The 19,399-nt window shown below is 37.0% G+C and overlaps 1 protein-coding gene across 7 annotated transcripts in view; it reads left to right on the top strand.

Moving 5' to 3' along the window:
• The window catches only part of LOC127633396 (cytohesin-1-like), an 87,043-nt gene that overhangs the window by 54,441 nt on the left and 13,203 nt on the right, over positions 1–19,399 (top strand). For all 7 annotated transcript variants that reach the window (XM_052112459.1, XM_052112462.1, XM_052112457.1 and 4 more), the window contains 3 exons: positions 13,669–13,733; positions 15,984–16,050; positions 17,263–17,381. In XM_052112459.1, coding sequence (XP_051968419.1) covers positions 13,669–13,733; positions 15,984–16,050; positions 17,263–17,381 — 251 coding nt within the window. The remainder of the gene's footprint in view (positions 1–13,668; positions 13,734–15,983; positions 16,051–17,262; positions 17,382–19,399) is intronic.

Raw genomic sequence — 19,399 nt, 5'->3', positions numbered from 1 at the left:
TTATTAGATAATCTACAAATTAGATTGATTTGGTCACATTTTATAAAACCACCTGCATTTAAAAATTCAGTAACCATGTGTCTCCACGGATCACTTTTTTCACCAAAAGCAATCTGTTAAATACACCAATGTTCAATAAATAGTTACTTTAATTTACATGAATAACCAGAATAATCAGTTTGACAGGCAAGTAATATAATATATTCCTAACTATAGGCTGCACACTGTTGCCAAGCAACGTAGCAATTTACCACATTAATGTGCAATCACGGGTTTGAGTTTATCTGCATTTTACAACAACTTCGATTGCGATTTGTTAAAAAATATATATTTTGTTTTTCAAAAACACTCAATTTATGCAAAGAGTCAATATTTACAGTGTTGACCCTTGTTCTTCATAACCTCTGCAATTCACTCTGGCATGCTGGATATCAGCTTCTGTGCCAAATCCTGAATGATGGCGATCCATTCTTGACTTATTTGTGCTCTGAGTTGATCACAATTTGTGGGCTTCTGCTTGTCCACTCGCCTTTTGAGGATTGATCACAGGTTCTCTATGGGATTAAGATCCGGGGAGTTGCTTGGCCACTGATCCAAAATTTCAATGTAATGATCTCCAAGCCACTTCATTATCACTCTTGCCTTGTGACATGGTGCTCCATCATGCTGGGAAATGCACGGATAATCACCAAATTGATCCTGGATCGTTGGGAGAAGTTGCTCTTGCAACTTCTTTGTTGTTTTGGATGTTTTGATACCATTCTTTATTCATGGCAGTGTTTTGGGGCAGAATTGTGAGAGATCCCACTCCCTTGGATGAAAAGGAACCCCACACATGGATGGTCTCAGGATGCTTCACTGTTGGCACGACACAGGACTCATGGTAGCGTTCACCTTTTCTTCTCTGGGCTATCGATTTTCCAGATGTCCCAAACAGTCGGAAGGGGGCTTCATTAGAGAAAATATCCTTGCACCAGTCTTCTGCTGTCCAAATGCTGTACTTCCTGCAGAATTTCAGTCTGTCCTTGATGTTTTTCTTGGAGAGAAGTGGCTTCTTTGCTGCCCTTCTTGACACCAGGCTATTGTCCAAAAGTCTTCGCCTTACTGTGCATGCAGATGCATTCACACCAACCTGCTGCCAATATTGAGCAATCTCTGCACTGGTGGTGACACGATTCCGTAGCTGACTCTTCAGGAGGAGACGGTCCTGGCACTTGCTGGACACACTGTGACATCCTTAAGCCTTCTTCACTTCAGTTGAACCTCTCTCCTTGACGTTCTTGATGATCCGGTAAATGGTTCTTCAGGTGCAATATTCTTTGCAGCAATTTCCTTGCATGTGAGGCCATTTTGATGCAAAGTGATGATGGCTGCTCGTCTTTCTTTAGAGGTAACCATTGCTAACAAGAACACAATGATTGGAAGCACTTCTTCCCTCCTTTTATAGCAAACAGTCTGCTCTTATAATCCAATGAGAATGATAGAGTGCTTTAACCTGACTAGTACTCATTCACACTTTCCCAGGTGCTGCTGATTATGATTAGTGAAATTATGTTAGCTGGTCATTTTGTGCCAGGACCAAAAAAAACTGTGAACTTTTTTTTTTTTTGACAACGTAAATTATTTTGGGCCAGTGAAGCTTTTTGCAGTTATTTATAATGCATCTGATCACTCTGCACAATAATCTAGAAACAATGTGAATCAACACCACAACAACTGAAGCAGAAAAATAGCAAAACACAAAATGTACGTCACTGCCAATACTTTTGGCCATGGCTGTAGACTCAGAACTATCCATTTTATAAAAATGCATTTGTCATGTTTTAATAAGAGGGCCTTTAATTCAACCTTTAGGCAACACTGATAAACTAGATTGATATCAAATATCTCTATGGGTTAAGGCCCAACTATTATGGTGCTGATGGTTGTGTTGTGTTTATATGTATATTGGAGTGGTGGTGTAGTGGTCACCATTGTGTCCTTGAGCAAGGCACTCAACTCCAGGTTGCTCCGGGGCGATTGTCCCTGTAATAAGGGCACTGTAAGTCGCTTTGGAGCGTCTGCCAAATGCATAAATGTAAATGTAAATATGTTATAACCCAACAGTTTGGGCTGAGCTCATCTGGGAATTGCCCATGTGGGGAGAGTGGAATAAAACTGTCTCTTCTCTTTTGATATAATAATTAATATCACCAAATCAACTTTATGCCCTTCTATCTCCCTTTTTTCGTTGCCATGTGCAAGGCAGGTGGAATAAGGTGGAGATTGGGATCAGGGTTGGTGGTTTCTTGGTGACTGCTTCTGTGGCCCTGGCAGTACAGTTTCAGTACAGGATGATGGATTGTCCAACAATTGGACAGACACTGTAACAGCTGTGGATGGGACGGAATGCTTTGAAGCAGATTATGCAAGCCAAGTCCAGAAAATTCAATTGTGCTAATTCTATTATGCAATTGGAATGTCAACCATTAATGTCTCTCCTGCCAACCACTGCCCCCCACTCATCCCTTAAATTAATTAATCAAATGAGTAAACCTTCAAATGAAGTTTGATGGCATATCTTCAGCTTTAATCCCTGTCACTAACTCCCAGACCTATTCAAATCTCTTATTTTTCCTTGATTGCCCTTGGACTGCTTAAATTGCTTAAATGCCAGATGCAAAGGATAACAGTTCTATGCCTAATGACCTTCTATAAATCAAATCAAAATCAAATCAATTAGGTGTTTTTAATGCATTTACAGTGTTCTTTATACCTATGAACATCTTTTAATATTGATTCAGTTGCCAGTAGGGCTGGGTATATATATATATATATTCTGATCTGATTCACAAGCTCTTGATTTGATTCCAAATTCAGGACAATTCAATTTAATTCAGTTTTTTTTTTTTTTGTTATAATGTCCAGTTTGCTTGCACATGAGAGGCATTCTCTCAGTTATTGCTGTAAATCAGGGGTACTCAATCGGCATACTCCGATGCTTTATTCCCACTTTGTGCAGTTTGCCTCTTTTTCCGCTATAAACATTAGGTGCCGTACAAAACATAAAGCCTGATTTAATGTATGTAGATTCACAGGCGTGGTTATTTTTACAACAGAAGCGGAGACACTGCTTTAGATTCTGGCATTTTACGCTTAAACACGCTGAAGAAATCAAATATTATCTGTCTGATATGTGAATCAGATGGTTCAACTACTGTAAGCAAGGTTTGTGTCAACACAAGTTAATGTGGCACCTTTAGACTATAACTTTAGACTATTTTCCATAAATTTAGCTTTATTAACGCTTTCCCGGTCCGACGTGCCGAACTCGACCCACGGTGTGTTTCAGAGGATTATGTTTTTGAAAGATAAAACTCCAAAAAAAAAATAAGTAAACATAATACATATATTTGGAAAGCTGAGATACTCGTGATTCGAACGATGTAAACCTTTTTAAGATACAATCACAACAGCAGGTACAATCTATATCTTTGTCAGACCACCAACATATAAACAACCAAAAACAAAATTTAGGCAACTCACCTATGAAGCCTCATAGTAGTCCACTGAGCCATAACTTCCCGACAAAAACGGTGTTGTTTCATTGTCAAATGTCCAAACGATCAAATCAAGTAAAATGTTTAGTCCAAATCACATTATTACATCAATAAATATCCACAGACTCTTGTTGCATCATTTCAAAGCACCTGGCAGCTGTGCCTAATCTTTCACATATTATCGGTAATAACTTCAGTTCAGATGTAAACATTTCCTATATCCGGTATCAAAATGGAAGCACGCACTCTGACCTTTCGATTGACACCTCATTTGACCCAATAGGAGCTTCCATGTCCTATCCAAAGCCTTCAATACCCAACCACAGCCTGTGTCGAATGTAAGGGCATACCCACATTCCTTTGTTTACTGATCAAACCAATTACATCGAAGAGTGGAAATGACTGACGATCGTGATAGCCAATGAAATTCTGAAAACAGTGATATGCGGCTTTAGTGGATTGATTAGAGCACGATTCTGTTATGCGTGTAGCGTAAGCAGCCTCGAAGTTTACCGACAGTTTTATGCCTCAGCGATAAAGCCATTGGAGAACTGTTTTGGAACTGTTTACGATTTGGCGATTTAAATATGGTGAAACGGACGCTGAAAAACAGGATTTTCACCCCAGGATGTGATATAAGAAGGCATTCATTGTCAAAATTCTGAGTTTGGAGATGAAATTTCTGAAAACAATACGGATGATTTGGAGGCAGAGGAAATATGGAGAGATGAGACATGGCTCTGGACAAGTAAGTGTTTTCTTGTGTTTTATAACATATATTACTGTATATTCTGCATAAATAAGCTTTAGTTTGAATAATGAACACATTTTGTAATTACCCTTTGTCGTGTGTTTCCTCAGTGAGTGTTTGAACCGTTTGTGCGTGTTTTTGTATTTGTATGTGCGTGTGAGGTTTTAGTTCATTGTTTGTTTCAGATCTATTGACATGCTATATAGATGTTTTGTATATTTACTGTAAATTATATATAAATGGATGTGATATATATATATATATATATATATATATATATATATATATATATATATATATATATATATATATAAATAAATAAATATAAGTTGAAAATAAGAATATATGTTGTGTTTGAGAGTCTATTTGTTACAATGCGGGAGGTGGGGAGGTGTAGGCCCATCTATTTGTTACAATGCTGAATTGATGGGGGAGGTGTAGGCCCATCTCTTTGTTCCATAGTACATTGGCAAAGTATACAGTATTTACAGTAAATATACATACAATAATGCATATTTACACACTCAGAAAAATATATATATATATACATATATATATATATATATATATATATATATATATATATATATATAATACAGAAAAGATGGAAAAGTTGTGTCTAGCTTTGTAAATTACATTTATTTATTCTCCCCACTCAGCAAGCTGCCACATAAAGTGGAGCAGCAGGACAGCACCTCATCAAGAGAGGAGGGCTTTCAGAGAGACCCTTGCTGAGGAGCTGGCAGATTTGGGGTCTCACTCCACAGCCAGACCCGTATCTCCTGCTCCACGTAAGAGCAGATCACAGGCCGTTGCACATCACCAAATCTTGCACCGCTGGTCGTCTGAAGTGCAGGCAGTGTCATGCAAAGACACCAGTGAAGTACTCTTCCTGTGTTCTGCCTTTGTGCTTTGTACCCAAATGTGACTGCTACAATGACTGGCATGTTGCTAGAAACATGTACAATTTTATAATGGTTTGTAAATACTTTGTGTAAAAATTCATGTAAATAGTTTGTTGTGTATTTTTTATATAAACAAATTGTCCACCATAGCACTAGTTTTGACTCTTTTATATGCACAACATTTAGTTTCAAGAAGGGAAAAGGCACTCTAATGTGTTTATGCATCAGTTACTCTGTGTCAGCAAAACTAATAGTGGATCTGGATATGGAATATGATAGCTCTAAGTGTCATCTTTCATTAGAGCCCAAAATTATGACTGTACGCTGAAGCGTTCAAAAGTAGGAGCCTTTTTGTCCTAGGTTACCAAAGGGTCCTTTTGGAGTATCCAAAAGGCACTTTTGTAAAACGCCTGGGTGTACCCTTAGAAAAACATGTGTAAAATATTCATTTTTTATGGTATTGTTCTAAAATTTGAACTTGGACTAGGTAAGGCTTCATGCTGTGATCCCATTGTGTTCTCAAGCTAATAGCTACAAGTTATAGTCATCTGCAGGCATCTGTATGCAAAAAAAATTTCAGGAGGAAAAAAAAAACTTCTATTTCATTGTGTTCAAACTTCTATTACTCAGAATCAGTAGCACTTACAGTAATTCTGACTGCTGGGGAAAAAACTTCAGAGTGTCCCCTTTCAAATGTGACCAAAACCATGGATGTACTCCAAACGGTTCAAGAACAGCTTTAAATTTACTTTGGGTATGCCTTGATTAGGCGTTTTAGGCTAATTTTACAGGATTGGGAAGACGTTAATTAGCATGTTTTGAGACATTATTAATAAACAGATTTTTGTTCTAATTTTGTGAAAATTAATCATGTCATCGTGGCATGACTGGCAAGGAAAGCCTACTTAAAATAGGCCCAAGCAAACTGTATTTTAATGCTTCACTGTTATGTACCTACATTGTTTGTTTGTTAGTAGATTTTCACTTTAAGGGAAATATACAATTGGTCTATTCAGACTTTTACATTTGTATACATTTTCTCTCTGAACCCCCATACAGTAATTTTTTATCTGTGAAATAGTCTCCTATGACCCATACATATATATTCTGAATGTAAAAATATTTAAACACAAAAACTGAACTGCTGACATTTAGCTTCAAAATTACCTGTTGATCTTTTCATGAGTAGGGTCTAAATTCCTCTGCAGTGCCCCCTGGAGTGAGTTATATTGCGCTTGACATTGCACAGCCGGTAGAGCACTCTACACGGTAGTGTTTGAGTATTTATTTATTTATTTATAATTTTTTTTATTATTATTATTATTTTATTTCTTGTAAAACATAAATAAATAAATAAATAAAAATGATATAAAATAGGAAATGTGAACAAATGGGTTATGTCTGCTGTACTGTTTTTGTTTTATTTCATTTTTATAGCTGTACAAACAAATAATCAAACAATATCAGCATTCTGGTTTGCCTGTGCACTGTTTGACTTCTCAGACGTGTGTCTGAGGGGGACTTTGTCTTTGTGTGTGAGAGACAAGCGCTAATGTTATCAGACTTGTCTGTGTGCATGGATAATTGCACTCGATCAGCATGTTTTCAACAGTTTTATATGCATTTTTTTTATTATTATTTACATTGAAATTTTACTTTTAAGGACTGTGTTCAACAGTCTCTTTCAGAGAATTTTAAGAATGTGAAATGTCAGAATAATAGTAGAGAGAATTATTTATTTCAGCTTTTATTACTTTCATCTAGGGCGGCACGATTTGGGAAAAAGTCTTATTGAGGTTAATGGTGCGATTTGCGATATAATAAAGAAATTGTATCATGAGTCAACTTGCTTGGTTATTAAGGAAAATGCACATAGATTACTGATAATGCTGAAATTTGTATTTTTCAACTCAAACATACAAACTAACAATAACTATAAATGCAGTGTTTTCAAATTAAAATCCATCCATCGTCAACCGCTTAGCCTGTGTACAGGGTCGCGGGGGGCTTGAGCCTATCCCAGCTAACATTGGGCGAAAGGCGGGGGACACCCTGGACAGGTCGCCAGTCAAATTAAAATATTTTTACAAAATTAAATAATATATTTGCATTACTGCAAACTTTTATTCTCTCAATATTACACCTAAATAAAATAGAACAATAAATAAGAACATACGAATTTTCACGAAAATAAGATTGTCCAAACAAACAGAGACATTTAAGCAGGATGTAACATGTGCTTTGTATGAACTCTTTTGAAAAGGAAACTGGATATAAAAGTGTGGTTCACTCAAACCACTAAAACTGTTGTTTGTGTGTTTGTGTGTGTGTGTGTGTGTGTGTATAATATATACACACACATTTTTTTGTTGTTGTAACGTTAATGTTATTTTGTACATAAGATTGATCTTATGATGATCTCATCAATGATGCAACACGTTGCAAGTTGCAGACAGCGGGGGTGAGAGACGAGCGTCTCCATGTTAGAGTGCGCATCAGTCATGACAGTTTTGGAGTTTGAGCTTATTTACATGTCACGCTCCCATATTATATTAACTTTTAATTATTGATGAAATAAAGATATATCGCCAATTTGTGATCTGTGTTTCTGTGTTATTTTTCCTGGCCAACCAGTTCAGAGTTCCGCTGAACACCGGAAACTCACATGACATGACCACACATGCCACTCCCTAAACTGAGACTGACTGGTCATCTTTTTATTAGCGGTGTAGAAAATGGGCAAACTGCTCACGTCCACACATGCACTTATTTATTTTTATAAAATCACAGCATTTGCCGTCATATAATCGCACAGGCTGATTGCGACATGATTAATCATGCAGTCACATTCCTAGTGGGTCAGATGTTTACATACATTTTGTTAGTATTTGGTAGCATTGCCTTTAAATTGTTTAACTTGGGTCCACAAGCTTCAAGTTGTTGGATTGTTGGCCCCTTCCTCCATACAGAACTGGTGTAAGTCGTGTTTGTAGGCCTCCTTGCTTGCACATGCATTTTCAGTTTTGCCCATGTCTGTTTGAGGTCAGGGCTTTGTGATGGCCACTCCAATACCTTGACTTTGTTGTCCTTAAGCCATTTTGCCACAACTTTGTAGGTATGCTTGGGGTCATTGTCCTTTTGGAAGACCCATTTGTGATCAAGCTTTAAATTACTGGCTGATGTCTTGAGGTGTTGCTTCAATATATCCACATAATTTTCCTTCCTCATGATGCCATCTATTTTGTGAAGTGCACCAGTCCCTCCTGCAGCAAAGCATGATGCTGGCACCCCCATGCTTCACAGTTGGGATGATATTCTTCAAGCCTCACCCTTTTTCCTCCAAACACAATGATGGTTATTATGGCTAAAAAGTTACATATTTGTTTCATCAGACCAGAGGACCAAAAAGTAAGATCTTTGTCTCCATGTGCACTTGTAAACTATAGTCTGGCTTTTTAATGGTACTTTTGGAGCAGTGGCTTCTTCCTTGCTGAGCAGCCTTTCAGGTTATGTCGATTTAGGACTCGTTCTGCTGTGGATATAGATACTTGTCTACCTGTTTTCTTCAGCATCTGTTGTTGTTCTGGGATTGATTTACACTTTTCGCACCAAAATACGTTCATCTCTAGGATACGGAATTCGTCTCCTTCCTGAGTGGTATGATGGCTGTGTGGTCCCATGCTGTTTATACTTGCGTTTAATTGTTTGTACAGATGAACGTGGTACCTTCAGCTGTTTTGAAATTGCTCCCAAGGATGAACTAGACTTGTGGAGGTCCACAAATTTCTTTCTGAGGTCTTGGCTGATGAATTGGGTATTTGCCTAAAAGCTTGACATCATTTTCTGGAATTTTCCAAGCTGCTTAAAGGCACCGTTAACTTGGTGTATATAAATGTCTGACCCACTGGAATTGTCATACAGTCCATTAAAAGTGAAACAATCTGCCTTTAAACAATTGTTGGAAAAATTATTTGTGTCATGCACAAAGTAGATGTCCTAAACTACTTGCCAAAACTATAGTTTACTATTCTGAAATCTTTGGAGTGGTTAAAAAATAGTTTTAATGACTTCAACCTAAGTGTATGTAAACTTCTGACTTCAACTGTATGTATACTACCGGTTAAAAGTTTTGAAACACTCATTCTTTATTATATTTTTTTGTTTTCACATTTTAGAATAATAGTAAAGCCATCAAAACAATGGAATAACATAAATGGAACTATGGGGTTTATGTTGTGACTGAACAAAATCCAAAATAAATCAAAACTGTGTTATATAATTAGTCACCCTTTGCCTTTGCAGACATGTACTCTTGACATTTTCTCAACCAGCTTCTTGAGGAATCACCCTGGGATGCTTTTTAAGAAGTATTGAAGGAGTTCCCATCTACACTCACCTAAAGGATTATTAGGAACACCTGTTCAGTTTCTCATTAATGCAATTATCTAATCAACCAATCACATGGCAGTTGCTTCAATGCATTTAGGGGTGTGGTCCTGGTCAAGACAATCTCCTGAACTCCAAACTGAATGTCAGAATGGGAAAGAAAGGTGATTTAAGCAATTTTGAGCGTGGCATGGTTGTTGGTGCCAGACGGGCCGGTCTGAGTATTTCACAATCTGCTCAGTTACTGGGATTTTCACGCACAACCATTTCTAGGGTTTACAAAGAATGGTGTGAAAAGGGAAAAACATCCAGTATGCTGCAGTCCTGTGGGCGAAAATGCCTTGTTGATGCTAGAGGTCAGAGGAGAATGGGCCGACTGATTCAAGCTGATAGAAGAGCAACTTTGCCTGAAATAACAACTCGTTACAACCGAGGTATGCAGCAAAGCATTTGTGAAGCCACAACACGCTACAACCTTGAGGCGGATGGGCTACAACAGCAGAAGACCCCACCGGGTACCACTCATCTCCACTACAAATAGGAAAAAGAGGCTACAATTTGCAAGAGCTCACCAAAATTGGACAGTTGAAGACTGGAAAAATGTTGCCTGGTCTGATGAGTCTCGATTTCTGTTGAGACATTCAGATGGTAGAGTCAGAATTTGGCGTAAACAGAATGAGAACATGGATCCATCATGCCTTGTTACGTGCAGGCTGGTGGTGGTGGTGGTGTAATGGTGTGGGGGATGTTTTCTTGGCACACTTTAGGCCACTTAGTGCCAATTGGGCATCGTTTAAATGCCACGGCCTACCTGAGCATTGTTTCTGACCATGTCCATCCCTTTATGGCCACCATGTACCCATCCTCTGATGGCTACTTCCAGCAGGATAATGCACCATGTCACAAAGCTCGAATCATTTCAAATTGGTTTCTTGAACATGACAATGAGTTCACTGTACTAAAATGGCCCCCACAGTCACCAGATCTCAACCCAATAGAGCATCTTTGGGATGTGGTGGAACGGGAGCTTCGTGCCCTGGATGTGCATCCCACAAATCTCCATCAACTGCAAGATGCTATCCTATCAATATGGGCCAACATTTCTAAAGAATGCTTTCAGCACCTTGTTGAATCAATGCCACGTAGAATTAAGGCAGTTCTGAAGGCGAAAGGGGGTCAAACACAGTATTAGTATGGTGTTCCTAATAATCCTTTAGGTGAGTGTATGTTGGGCATTTATTGGCTGCTATATTATTTGGTCCAAGTCATCAATTTCAAAAACTTTTTTATTTAATACAAATTTGAGTTTTATAATGAAATAAATTATAATTCACAATTATACAGGCACAATTATATTTTTGTCTACAAAACTAATTTCAAACATTTAAGCATATGCCTTCAGATCAAAAGATTTTTAAGATCATGAGAAACATTTCAGTCAAATGTTTCAAAACTTTTGACCGGTTGTGTGTGTGTTTGTATGTATGTATGTATGTATTATTACAGTTGTTATATGTTTTCATTGCATATAAAAAAATGTATCTCCCAGCTAATGCTGTTAATTATACAGGGGACTTTTTAACTAGGTTCATTAGGAAAATATACATTTTACTAAATATGTTTTATTACATTTTCATAATTTTGTTCACATTCTGCTTTTTAAAATGAACAAATGTATTCAATCAATAAATAAGTTACTCTATTTAATGTTAAATTGCATAATTTGTACTATTTTACAAGTATTTACATTAATTTGTTGAACACGTGCTAAAAACTGTACAGTCTTTTTAACAAAAAACTTAATTTCTTTTTAATTCACCTTTTTAAATGAGCGCATGTTAACTAGAGAGGACTCGAATGGCTTTACCTCATCTGTGCGATGCATGATTGGAATTAAATGTTTTTTTGTAGTTGTTTTTGATCAACAACTGACTGTAAAGAACAGAAAGGGGATTAAAAGAGATGGTATTCAGTGACAAATGGGTTACGTGGATCTCATCCTTGAACACACATTACACAGAAAATCTACTCTCAACATGCTGTGATAGGATCTCGCTGCTGAACAATTCATGACTAAACTACTAGTTTAACAATTATTGGTGAGTAAAATGTAAGCATGCAGTATCTCACAAAAGAGAGTACGCACCTCACATTTTTGTAAATATTTGATTATATCTTTTCACGTGACAACACTGAAGAAATAACACTTTGCTACAATGTAAAGTAGTGAGTGTACAGCTTGTATAACAGTGTAAATTTGCTGTCCCCTCAAAATAACTCAACACACAGCCATTAAATGTCTAAACCGCTGGCAACAAAAGGGAGTACACCCCTGAGTGAAAATGTCCAAATTGGGCCCAAAGTGTCAATATTTTGTGTGGCCATCATTATTTTCCAGCACTACTTTAACCTTCTTGGGCATGGAGTTCACCAGAGCTTCACAGGTTCTCATCCACTTATTCACAATCTTCTGCTTATCCTCATGCACAAGATCTGGTATAAGCAGCCCATCAGTTCTATTCAGACCTCGGATTAGCCTCTCTATTACTTACTGATCTTTTGAACACACTGCTTTATGGAGCACTGAGAGAACTTGTTCGAGTCAGGCTTTTAAGGCTGCATTGCAATCCTATAGTGAGGCTTCGGGTCATGGACACACAGGGAAAACATATAGCAGAGGAGGTCAGGTGTTATAAGGGTACGTATTTGACTGTTCCAGATGGCATAGCTTCAAAAGTTTGTGTGTCCGTGCATACGCACATATCCTTGGTGGATTGGTAATTTGAGTCGTATCGATCTGTGCCTGAGCTGCTTCAGGATGATGGATTGCAGGGAGGATTGTTATGACACACATATGTGGACTATACACACTTGCAGTACACACAGTTGCATAGCAGGCTGCATGCAGTCTTGCATGCAGATTGTTTAGTATAGTTCACTTTATGTAGATCCAAAAAAGGTTCACTAATAGAACTACAACTCACTCGCTCTCATTTGTTCATGTTTTGCTCACCTGTATCAAAACCGCTGAATGCATTAGTAAGTGTTATGCATATTAACACCTGTATATAACTGAATGCATGCATTATACTTATACACTCAACATTAAAAATACACACATTCTCACTCACACATCGTATTATGGTTGTCAAGATACCAACATTTCAGTAGTTGAGACCAATACCAGTTACGATTTTCAAATACAAATTCAGATAAAACAATCAAACCTAAAATGCTAATAAAATGCTCATTTAAAGTTAAATGTTAGTTGTATTAATAATTTAAAAAAAAACATTTTACATTTTAATAAATAAAGTATTGGAAGTACTGACACTTTTGACGTCCCTACCTAATGTCTTCTACTGAGAACAGACCCAACTCCAAAACATTTGTGAACACCATTTACATATTTTGCCACAGTAAATTGACTGTTTATTTTAGGGCAGCAGAATTGTGGGATAGATAAGGGGGTGTCCAGTGTGCTCATTTTGACTCTGTGCTGTATTGACAGCTTTCAGATCAGCGGATTGCAGCATTCTGTCTTAGCTTTGCCTTTTTAAAATTTTTGCTCTAGTTTTCTCAACACTTCTGGTTCTCTAGTCCTTTAAGGAGTAGTTCACACAAAAATTATAATTATTACAAATTATAAATTGCTTCAGAAGACATTGATTAAACAAACCACTCAAGTCGTATGGGTCAGCTTTATGCTGCATTTAATTCCGTTCACAACAGTATCAGAAGCAAACAATTATCAAGATGAAAGCATGTCTTAGAAAATTCTCTATTTTAATCACTTCGATGGTACATGTCGAAAATTTCTTTTTTCATGTATAGACACTCACCAATGTACACTTGTTCTTTTACTCTTTCTCTCTTTGTGTCCCGTCCTTGTTCCTTCCCCCTCTCTCCCCCAAACACATGCTACTTCATATTGATATCTCATGCAGGTGCCACAATTTGCCATGACTGAATGTTTCATACGGTTGATAATCATATTTGTGGTCCTCTGTTAATTTTATTTGTCACGGCTCACAAGTTAAACTAACTTTTTTTTTTTTCTTTTCTCCAATTTGTATTTTTTTTAAAGCGGCTAAAGGATGAGATAGCAAAGGTGACGAATGAGATTGAAAGTCTTGGCTCCACTCAAGAAAGGTAAGATGGTTGGTTTTGGAATTTAAAAGTTTTTCTCTGCTGACTTTGTTGTTAAACGGTGTCACCCAGTCAATTTTCAGACATATTCATAATCGATCGCCATAGAAATTAACGATCAATTAATCTTTAACGTTAATATTGCAAAACGCACATGGAGGACTCCAAATAATATGTGCATGTAGCCTATTGTTTAAATTTAATTTACATTAATACACTTAAGGAATGCAAGTTTTGGCATTTTCCTCAAAATATTCTTAGTTCAGTGTATTTTAATACATTTAGACTGTGTTTAGTACAAATGTGTGAATTGTTTAATTACTGTTAATGAATTAGGCTACTGTTAAAAGAGCTTGTATACAAGATATATATATATCACTTATGCAATTTGAGTTCATTAAAACTTCACGTTGTGTATCGTGGGATATTTTGGACCTTTGGACCCATTTATTTTATTTGAAATTAAGTTGAATCAAAACATGTTATATTAACATAGTACTTAACATACCGTTTCTAAGGTGACGATGGTGAGATGTCAGCTGAATGTACCTTTTGTGCTTTCCTGGCGATAGTTGATGTAATTGTAGGTTGAGATGAAACAAGGAGATCAACAGTGCTTGTACTTTAACACACTATCACGGTTTTTGCAGAAAACATTCATGTTAATTTAAAGAGAAAGGCTCCAACTCTGTTTACATTGAGCCCGCATTATCTCGCATTGGTGCGTCTTTTTCTGTAAACCGGAAAATAACATGCAGCCCGCAAGAGCCCTCTAGCCATGGGTGACTGTAGAGACCTTGTCAGCGTCTGCTGAACACATTTATCCTGAAAATAATTAATTGATGATTGATAAGCTTAATCGATCAAATTATTAACGACAATTAATACATTTTCGATCAATCATTAACATCCCTAGTCCAAATTAATAAAAAATGGACCCTATTTATGTTCTTAATACCAATGTTATTCATCTTATTGTGAATAATTATTTGGTAGCACATTATTCCAAAGTGAAAATGTTTGTCTTCGATCTTTTACCAAAAGCCGAATAGCTAGTCAGACATTGTTTTAGCAAACACTCATTCAGGTTTGGCTCCATTTCGGTATGGAATACCTACTTTTCACGATCCAATCAATTCACAGTGGATGTAATCAAGTCGTCCACTCTCATTAGGGAAGTAACAAAGGCTGCGAATGCATTATTTTTTAAATAATGTTCAGTCTGCCATACTCGCACTCTTTCTCACACACACACACACACTCACACACACACAATACACAAACACACATTCTCCATTACTTAGACACACATTGAATGCCTAAAGTCTTTTTTCCTGCCCCTGTTTGAATATTTCACAACTGTGCCCCTTGCGGGAGTGGAAGCTAGTGAATTATGCATGTGTATTTTGGGTAAATTGACTGAAATGGTGTGCAGGATTTTGGGGGAATGTCTGAAGAGTATATTATGGTCATATGTCCTGTCCCTGCTTGGTCTGTTCATTTTAGATATGAAAAAAGTTCCAAGCAAAAAGGATTTGAAAGATGTAGCATAATGTTGAATTTTAACAGCTCGTTTTAGTGCAGTCTGATACGGTCTGACTGTATTGACCCATATTCCCAGACCAAACAGAATAACTCTCAGTATATACATCAAACTGAATCAACCTATCAGACTCATTCATTATACATGATATGTGATCCCTCTGGAACCCACTGAACACTTCACAGGAATGCCCACTCAGATTTACTTTAGGGCCATTTGAATGGAAGAAAGCCATTTTGGAAAATGTTCCACGTCATTAACTTCCTTTTTATGGAACTCTTTTGTCATTCTTTGTTGCTAGCCCCCTTTCCATTTTTTTTTCTCCACTTTGAGTGAGGTCATGTGGTCATGGTGAAAGGTACAGTACAGTAATGTTTGGCCCCTTTTACAGGCTGGGGCTTTTAACATTACATGTGCATTTGGCTGAGTGGATATTGATGATGTCATAATGGAGACTCCAACAGGCACTTGAGTCGTACAAACTGTAGATGATGATCTTCATCAGGTTTCTGATGTTGTAAACCTCAATTCCTTGCTCCATTTGTATCTTTAAAGGTGTCTTTCAGAATTGTCTAAGATCTAGGCCTAGTTGCATGAAGCTCCCAATGCTAAGAAAATCTTTATGTAATTGTAAGGCTATTATTTCTAAGGGGTTTCTTGCAATGACTACTAACCTATATTAATGAAGCCCTTGTCTTCCTTGTTTACAGAATAAACATGCAGCGGAATAAACAGATGGCCATGGGCCGCAAAAAATTTAACATGGATCCCAAAAAGGTAACCAAGCATGTATTTCGTAGGGGTGTAATACAAAAAGCCCAGTCATTTGTACAAAGTTTTCTACCTCATAGTAACTCTCTGCCAAGCTTATAGTGCTTTGGCAATGATCTCCATTACATAAAAAACTGATTGCCTTTTTGCATTTTAAAACCTTTGATCATGTGTGGGTGGACACATTATCATAAGAAGACAAGTATTGTCACTTTGCATCATGCAGCCACACATTTTAAATTCATTTGCATAGATCAAACATAATCCAAACACGCAGGTTAAAAAAAGTTCTGTAAGCCTTTACAATAAGGTTATGTACTTTAAGTGAGGTATAATGTACAATCAGCTGGTCGTTATCACAAACAAAACCCAGATAGGGTGACCGGGATGCTGACGCGGAGCAGAAGTGTTGTGTATCACCCTGAAGGGGTTTACTTTTCTATAATTACCAACTGACTGTACTTTATTATAACCACTTATTACACGGCTACCTACCAAACAAATAAATAAATGCACATGAAATATTTATTTGCATTGAAATTATGTTATTATGCAAAGTCTTTAGAAACAGATTAATTCCACCTCTGGTTTATGTCTGTTGGTGTTTATTTTGCAAAAATGATCACTTGTCTGCTCATTAGCTTGTTAATTACAAGACTACTTGTCAAATAAATAAATAAATGTACACGAAGCATTGATTTGAGTTGAAATAATTTTATTAGCTTACTTATAGTGATCGCAGAGTTATATGATATGTAGGAAAGATAACTTGCAGTACCCGGATGAGCGGTCTGATACGTTGATGTGTGGTTGTTATTGAAAAATATCAGACCGCTAGGTGGCACAATTGACCACAGTCTCAATCGAATATTCGAGAGACGTCTAATAATAATTAATTAATGCATATTCATGAACTACCAATGACCAATCATTTTTACAGCATTCATTAATTTTAATCCATGTCAAGTTATAAATATGCTATTGCTTATTGTTAGTTTTATAGATGCAGCTATAAGTTATCTTTGTCTTTGTAGGCTGACTTCCCCGAAAATTGGGGGAGTGTTGAAAACGGTCATTATTTTTGCAATTCCATTCGCTGACACTTGATGCGTAGAAAATGCACACTTCATCTTAAACTATTACTTTAAATAATATTCATATATACAACCTTATTGTAAAGAGTTACCAGAAGTTCTACATAATGAATGATTTTCTCAGGGGATTCAGTTCCTTATGGAAAACGAATTGCTGAAGAAAACTTGTGAAGATATTGCTCAATTCCTCTACAAGGGTGAGGGCCTCAACAAGACAGCCATCGGAGATTATCTGGGTGAAAGGTAAGAATGACAGAGTCCTTCTGCTGATGAGTTTTGCTGAAGATGAGCAATAATCTCACTGGTTGATATTAGGGCTGAAACGATTGGTCGACGTTATCGACAACATCGCCAATAAAACATTGTCGACAAAACTTTTAGTTGCCGAATAGTCATTTGATCTCGTTTAACGTAACATGAGATCTTATGAAACTAATGATAATGCGTGAGAGCAGCACTGCAGCTCGTGCCTGACTGAGGAGAGGAAGAAAATTGCACACGGTCCAGACACACTCCAAACATTCCAAAATGCTTCAGGTGAGGTAGATTGCAATGTATGTGGGAATAATACAAAATAAGTAAATACAGGAGCACTCTTGTTGTGAAATAAGCGGTGCTGGAGCTGCTGCTCCACTGAAGCAAAACTTGCGTGTCGAGCATCTTAAAAGGAAATTCCTCGGCTTTACATCTTTAATGCAGTTATATTTAATGTGTTACAGCTTTATTAAAGTTCAAATAATAAGGAAGCAGGTCATGTAAATAAGTACAAACTCCGAAACTGGCATTTCTCTGTCAGTCAGCACCTCTTCTATGAGTTGCGTGAAGTGTCCCGATCTAAGGGGAGAGATTGAAACTATACCCGGCTGATGCACACTCAGTGACGGGGAAGCTCATTTTAGAAGCGCACGCATGAAGCGAGCCACAGTGACACCGGCAAAAGCGGTAATGATTCTGAATGTGTCGGAAAAATCAGCAAGGCACTGGGATTGCCAATAGCTGATGCCTTTCGCCATGTCAAGACAATATTTGTCTTGTTTTCCCATTCATGTATTAAATAGGAATAATTATTATTAGGCTATTATTACCAAATTAATATTTCAAATAATTTGCCCATAGACACACAGACATGCGCTTGAAGACATTACACTCTTTATTATATTATTAAGTACGGATGACAGAAAAGCCATCTGTGCGCATGTATGTTTGTTCAGAGGAGTGCAGTCTCGTGGAACAAGTGTGTAAAAGGTTCTCACTCTTTGAATGAGAATTTTATTTTTTATTTTGTTGCAAGAACAGTATCGTACATGAGTGCTACAAATGACCTCGGACATCTCCGCTCAGGAGGTGCTTTGAGTTCAGTTCGCTTTATTTCCACAGAGCAGTTTATTGTGCCCAACTCAAAAACACGTTCACCTCGAACCATGATTTATACTTCAGTGATTTATCATTATAATTATTATTTTTACATTTTTAATTGTTTTTGTCTTCATTTGTGCATGTAATTTTCCATTTGTTTAGACGGATACTTGCATGACGGTAAATGAAAAGGTGGTTAATTTTATATATATATATATATATATATTCTTTTATCACTTTATTTTATTTCTCGTTTCATTTGGAGTGCCATTTGAATTTTGAAATGTATGTTTTTTTTAAATTCTTTTTTTTTAATACATTTAATTTTCAATGCAAAATCACTAAAGCAAGAATATTCACTGATCCCTCAGCCCGGGGGTTGACGATGTAATTGGATATTGTGATAGATAGATCTATATATATCGTGAAGGAGGAAACAAAACAAATTTATTCACAAATATGATGTATTTTCCCGGACAATGAAATACCCGGCCGTACAGAATGCACAGATGAAGTAGCTTCTTTGCCAGAGAGATGTTCACAACTGTTTTAAAACCATCTTTCAAAAATTTGAACAACACACATTTTAGTTACACATATTTTTTCCAGTTTCATTTTAAATTTGTTAAAATAAAATAAAAATAAAGTTCAAAGTTTGAAATCAAGGTGTCTTGCTTTATTGTGTAGGCTTAACCCTAACCCTGCTTTATGAAAATTACCCCATAGTACCACCTAGCGCCCAACCAGCGGTGGTGGTGTAGTGGGCTAAAGCACATAACTGTTAATCAGAAGGTCGCTGGTTCGATCCCCTCAGCCACCACCATTGTGTCCTTGAGCAAGGCACTTAAATCCAGGTTTCTCCGGGGGGGGTTGTCCCTGTAATAATTGCACTGTAAATTGCTTTG

This window comes from Xyrauchen texanus, chromosome 40 (genome assembly GCF_025860055.1).
Source record: "Xyrauchen texanus isolate HMW12.3.18 chromosome 40, RBS_HiC_50CHRs, whole genome shotgun sequence".
NCBI classification, from domain to species: Eukaryota; Metazoa; Chordata; class Actinopteri; order Cypriniformes; family Catostomidae; genus Xyrauchen; species Xyrauchen texanus.
The sequence above is the reverse complement of the archived record's forward strand: the minus strand, read 5'-3'. Positions and strand labels throughout refer to the sequence as shown.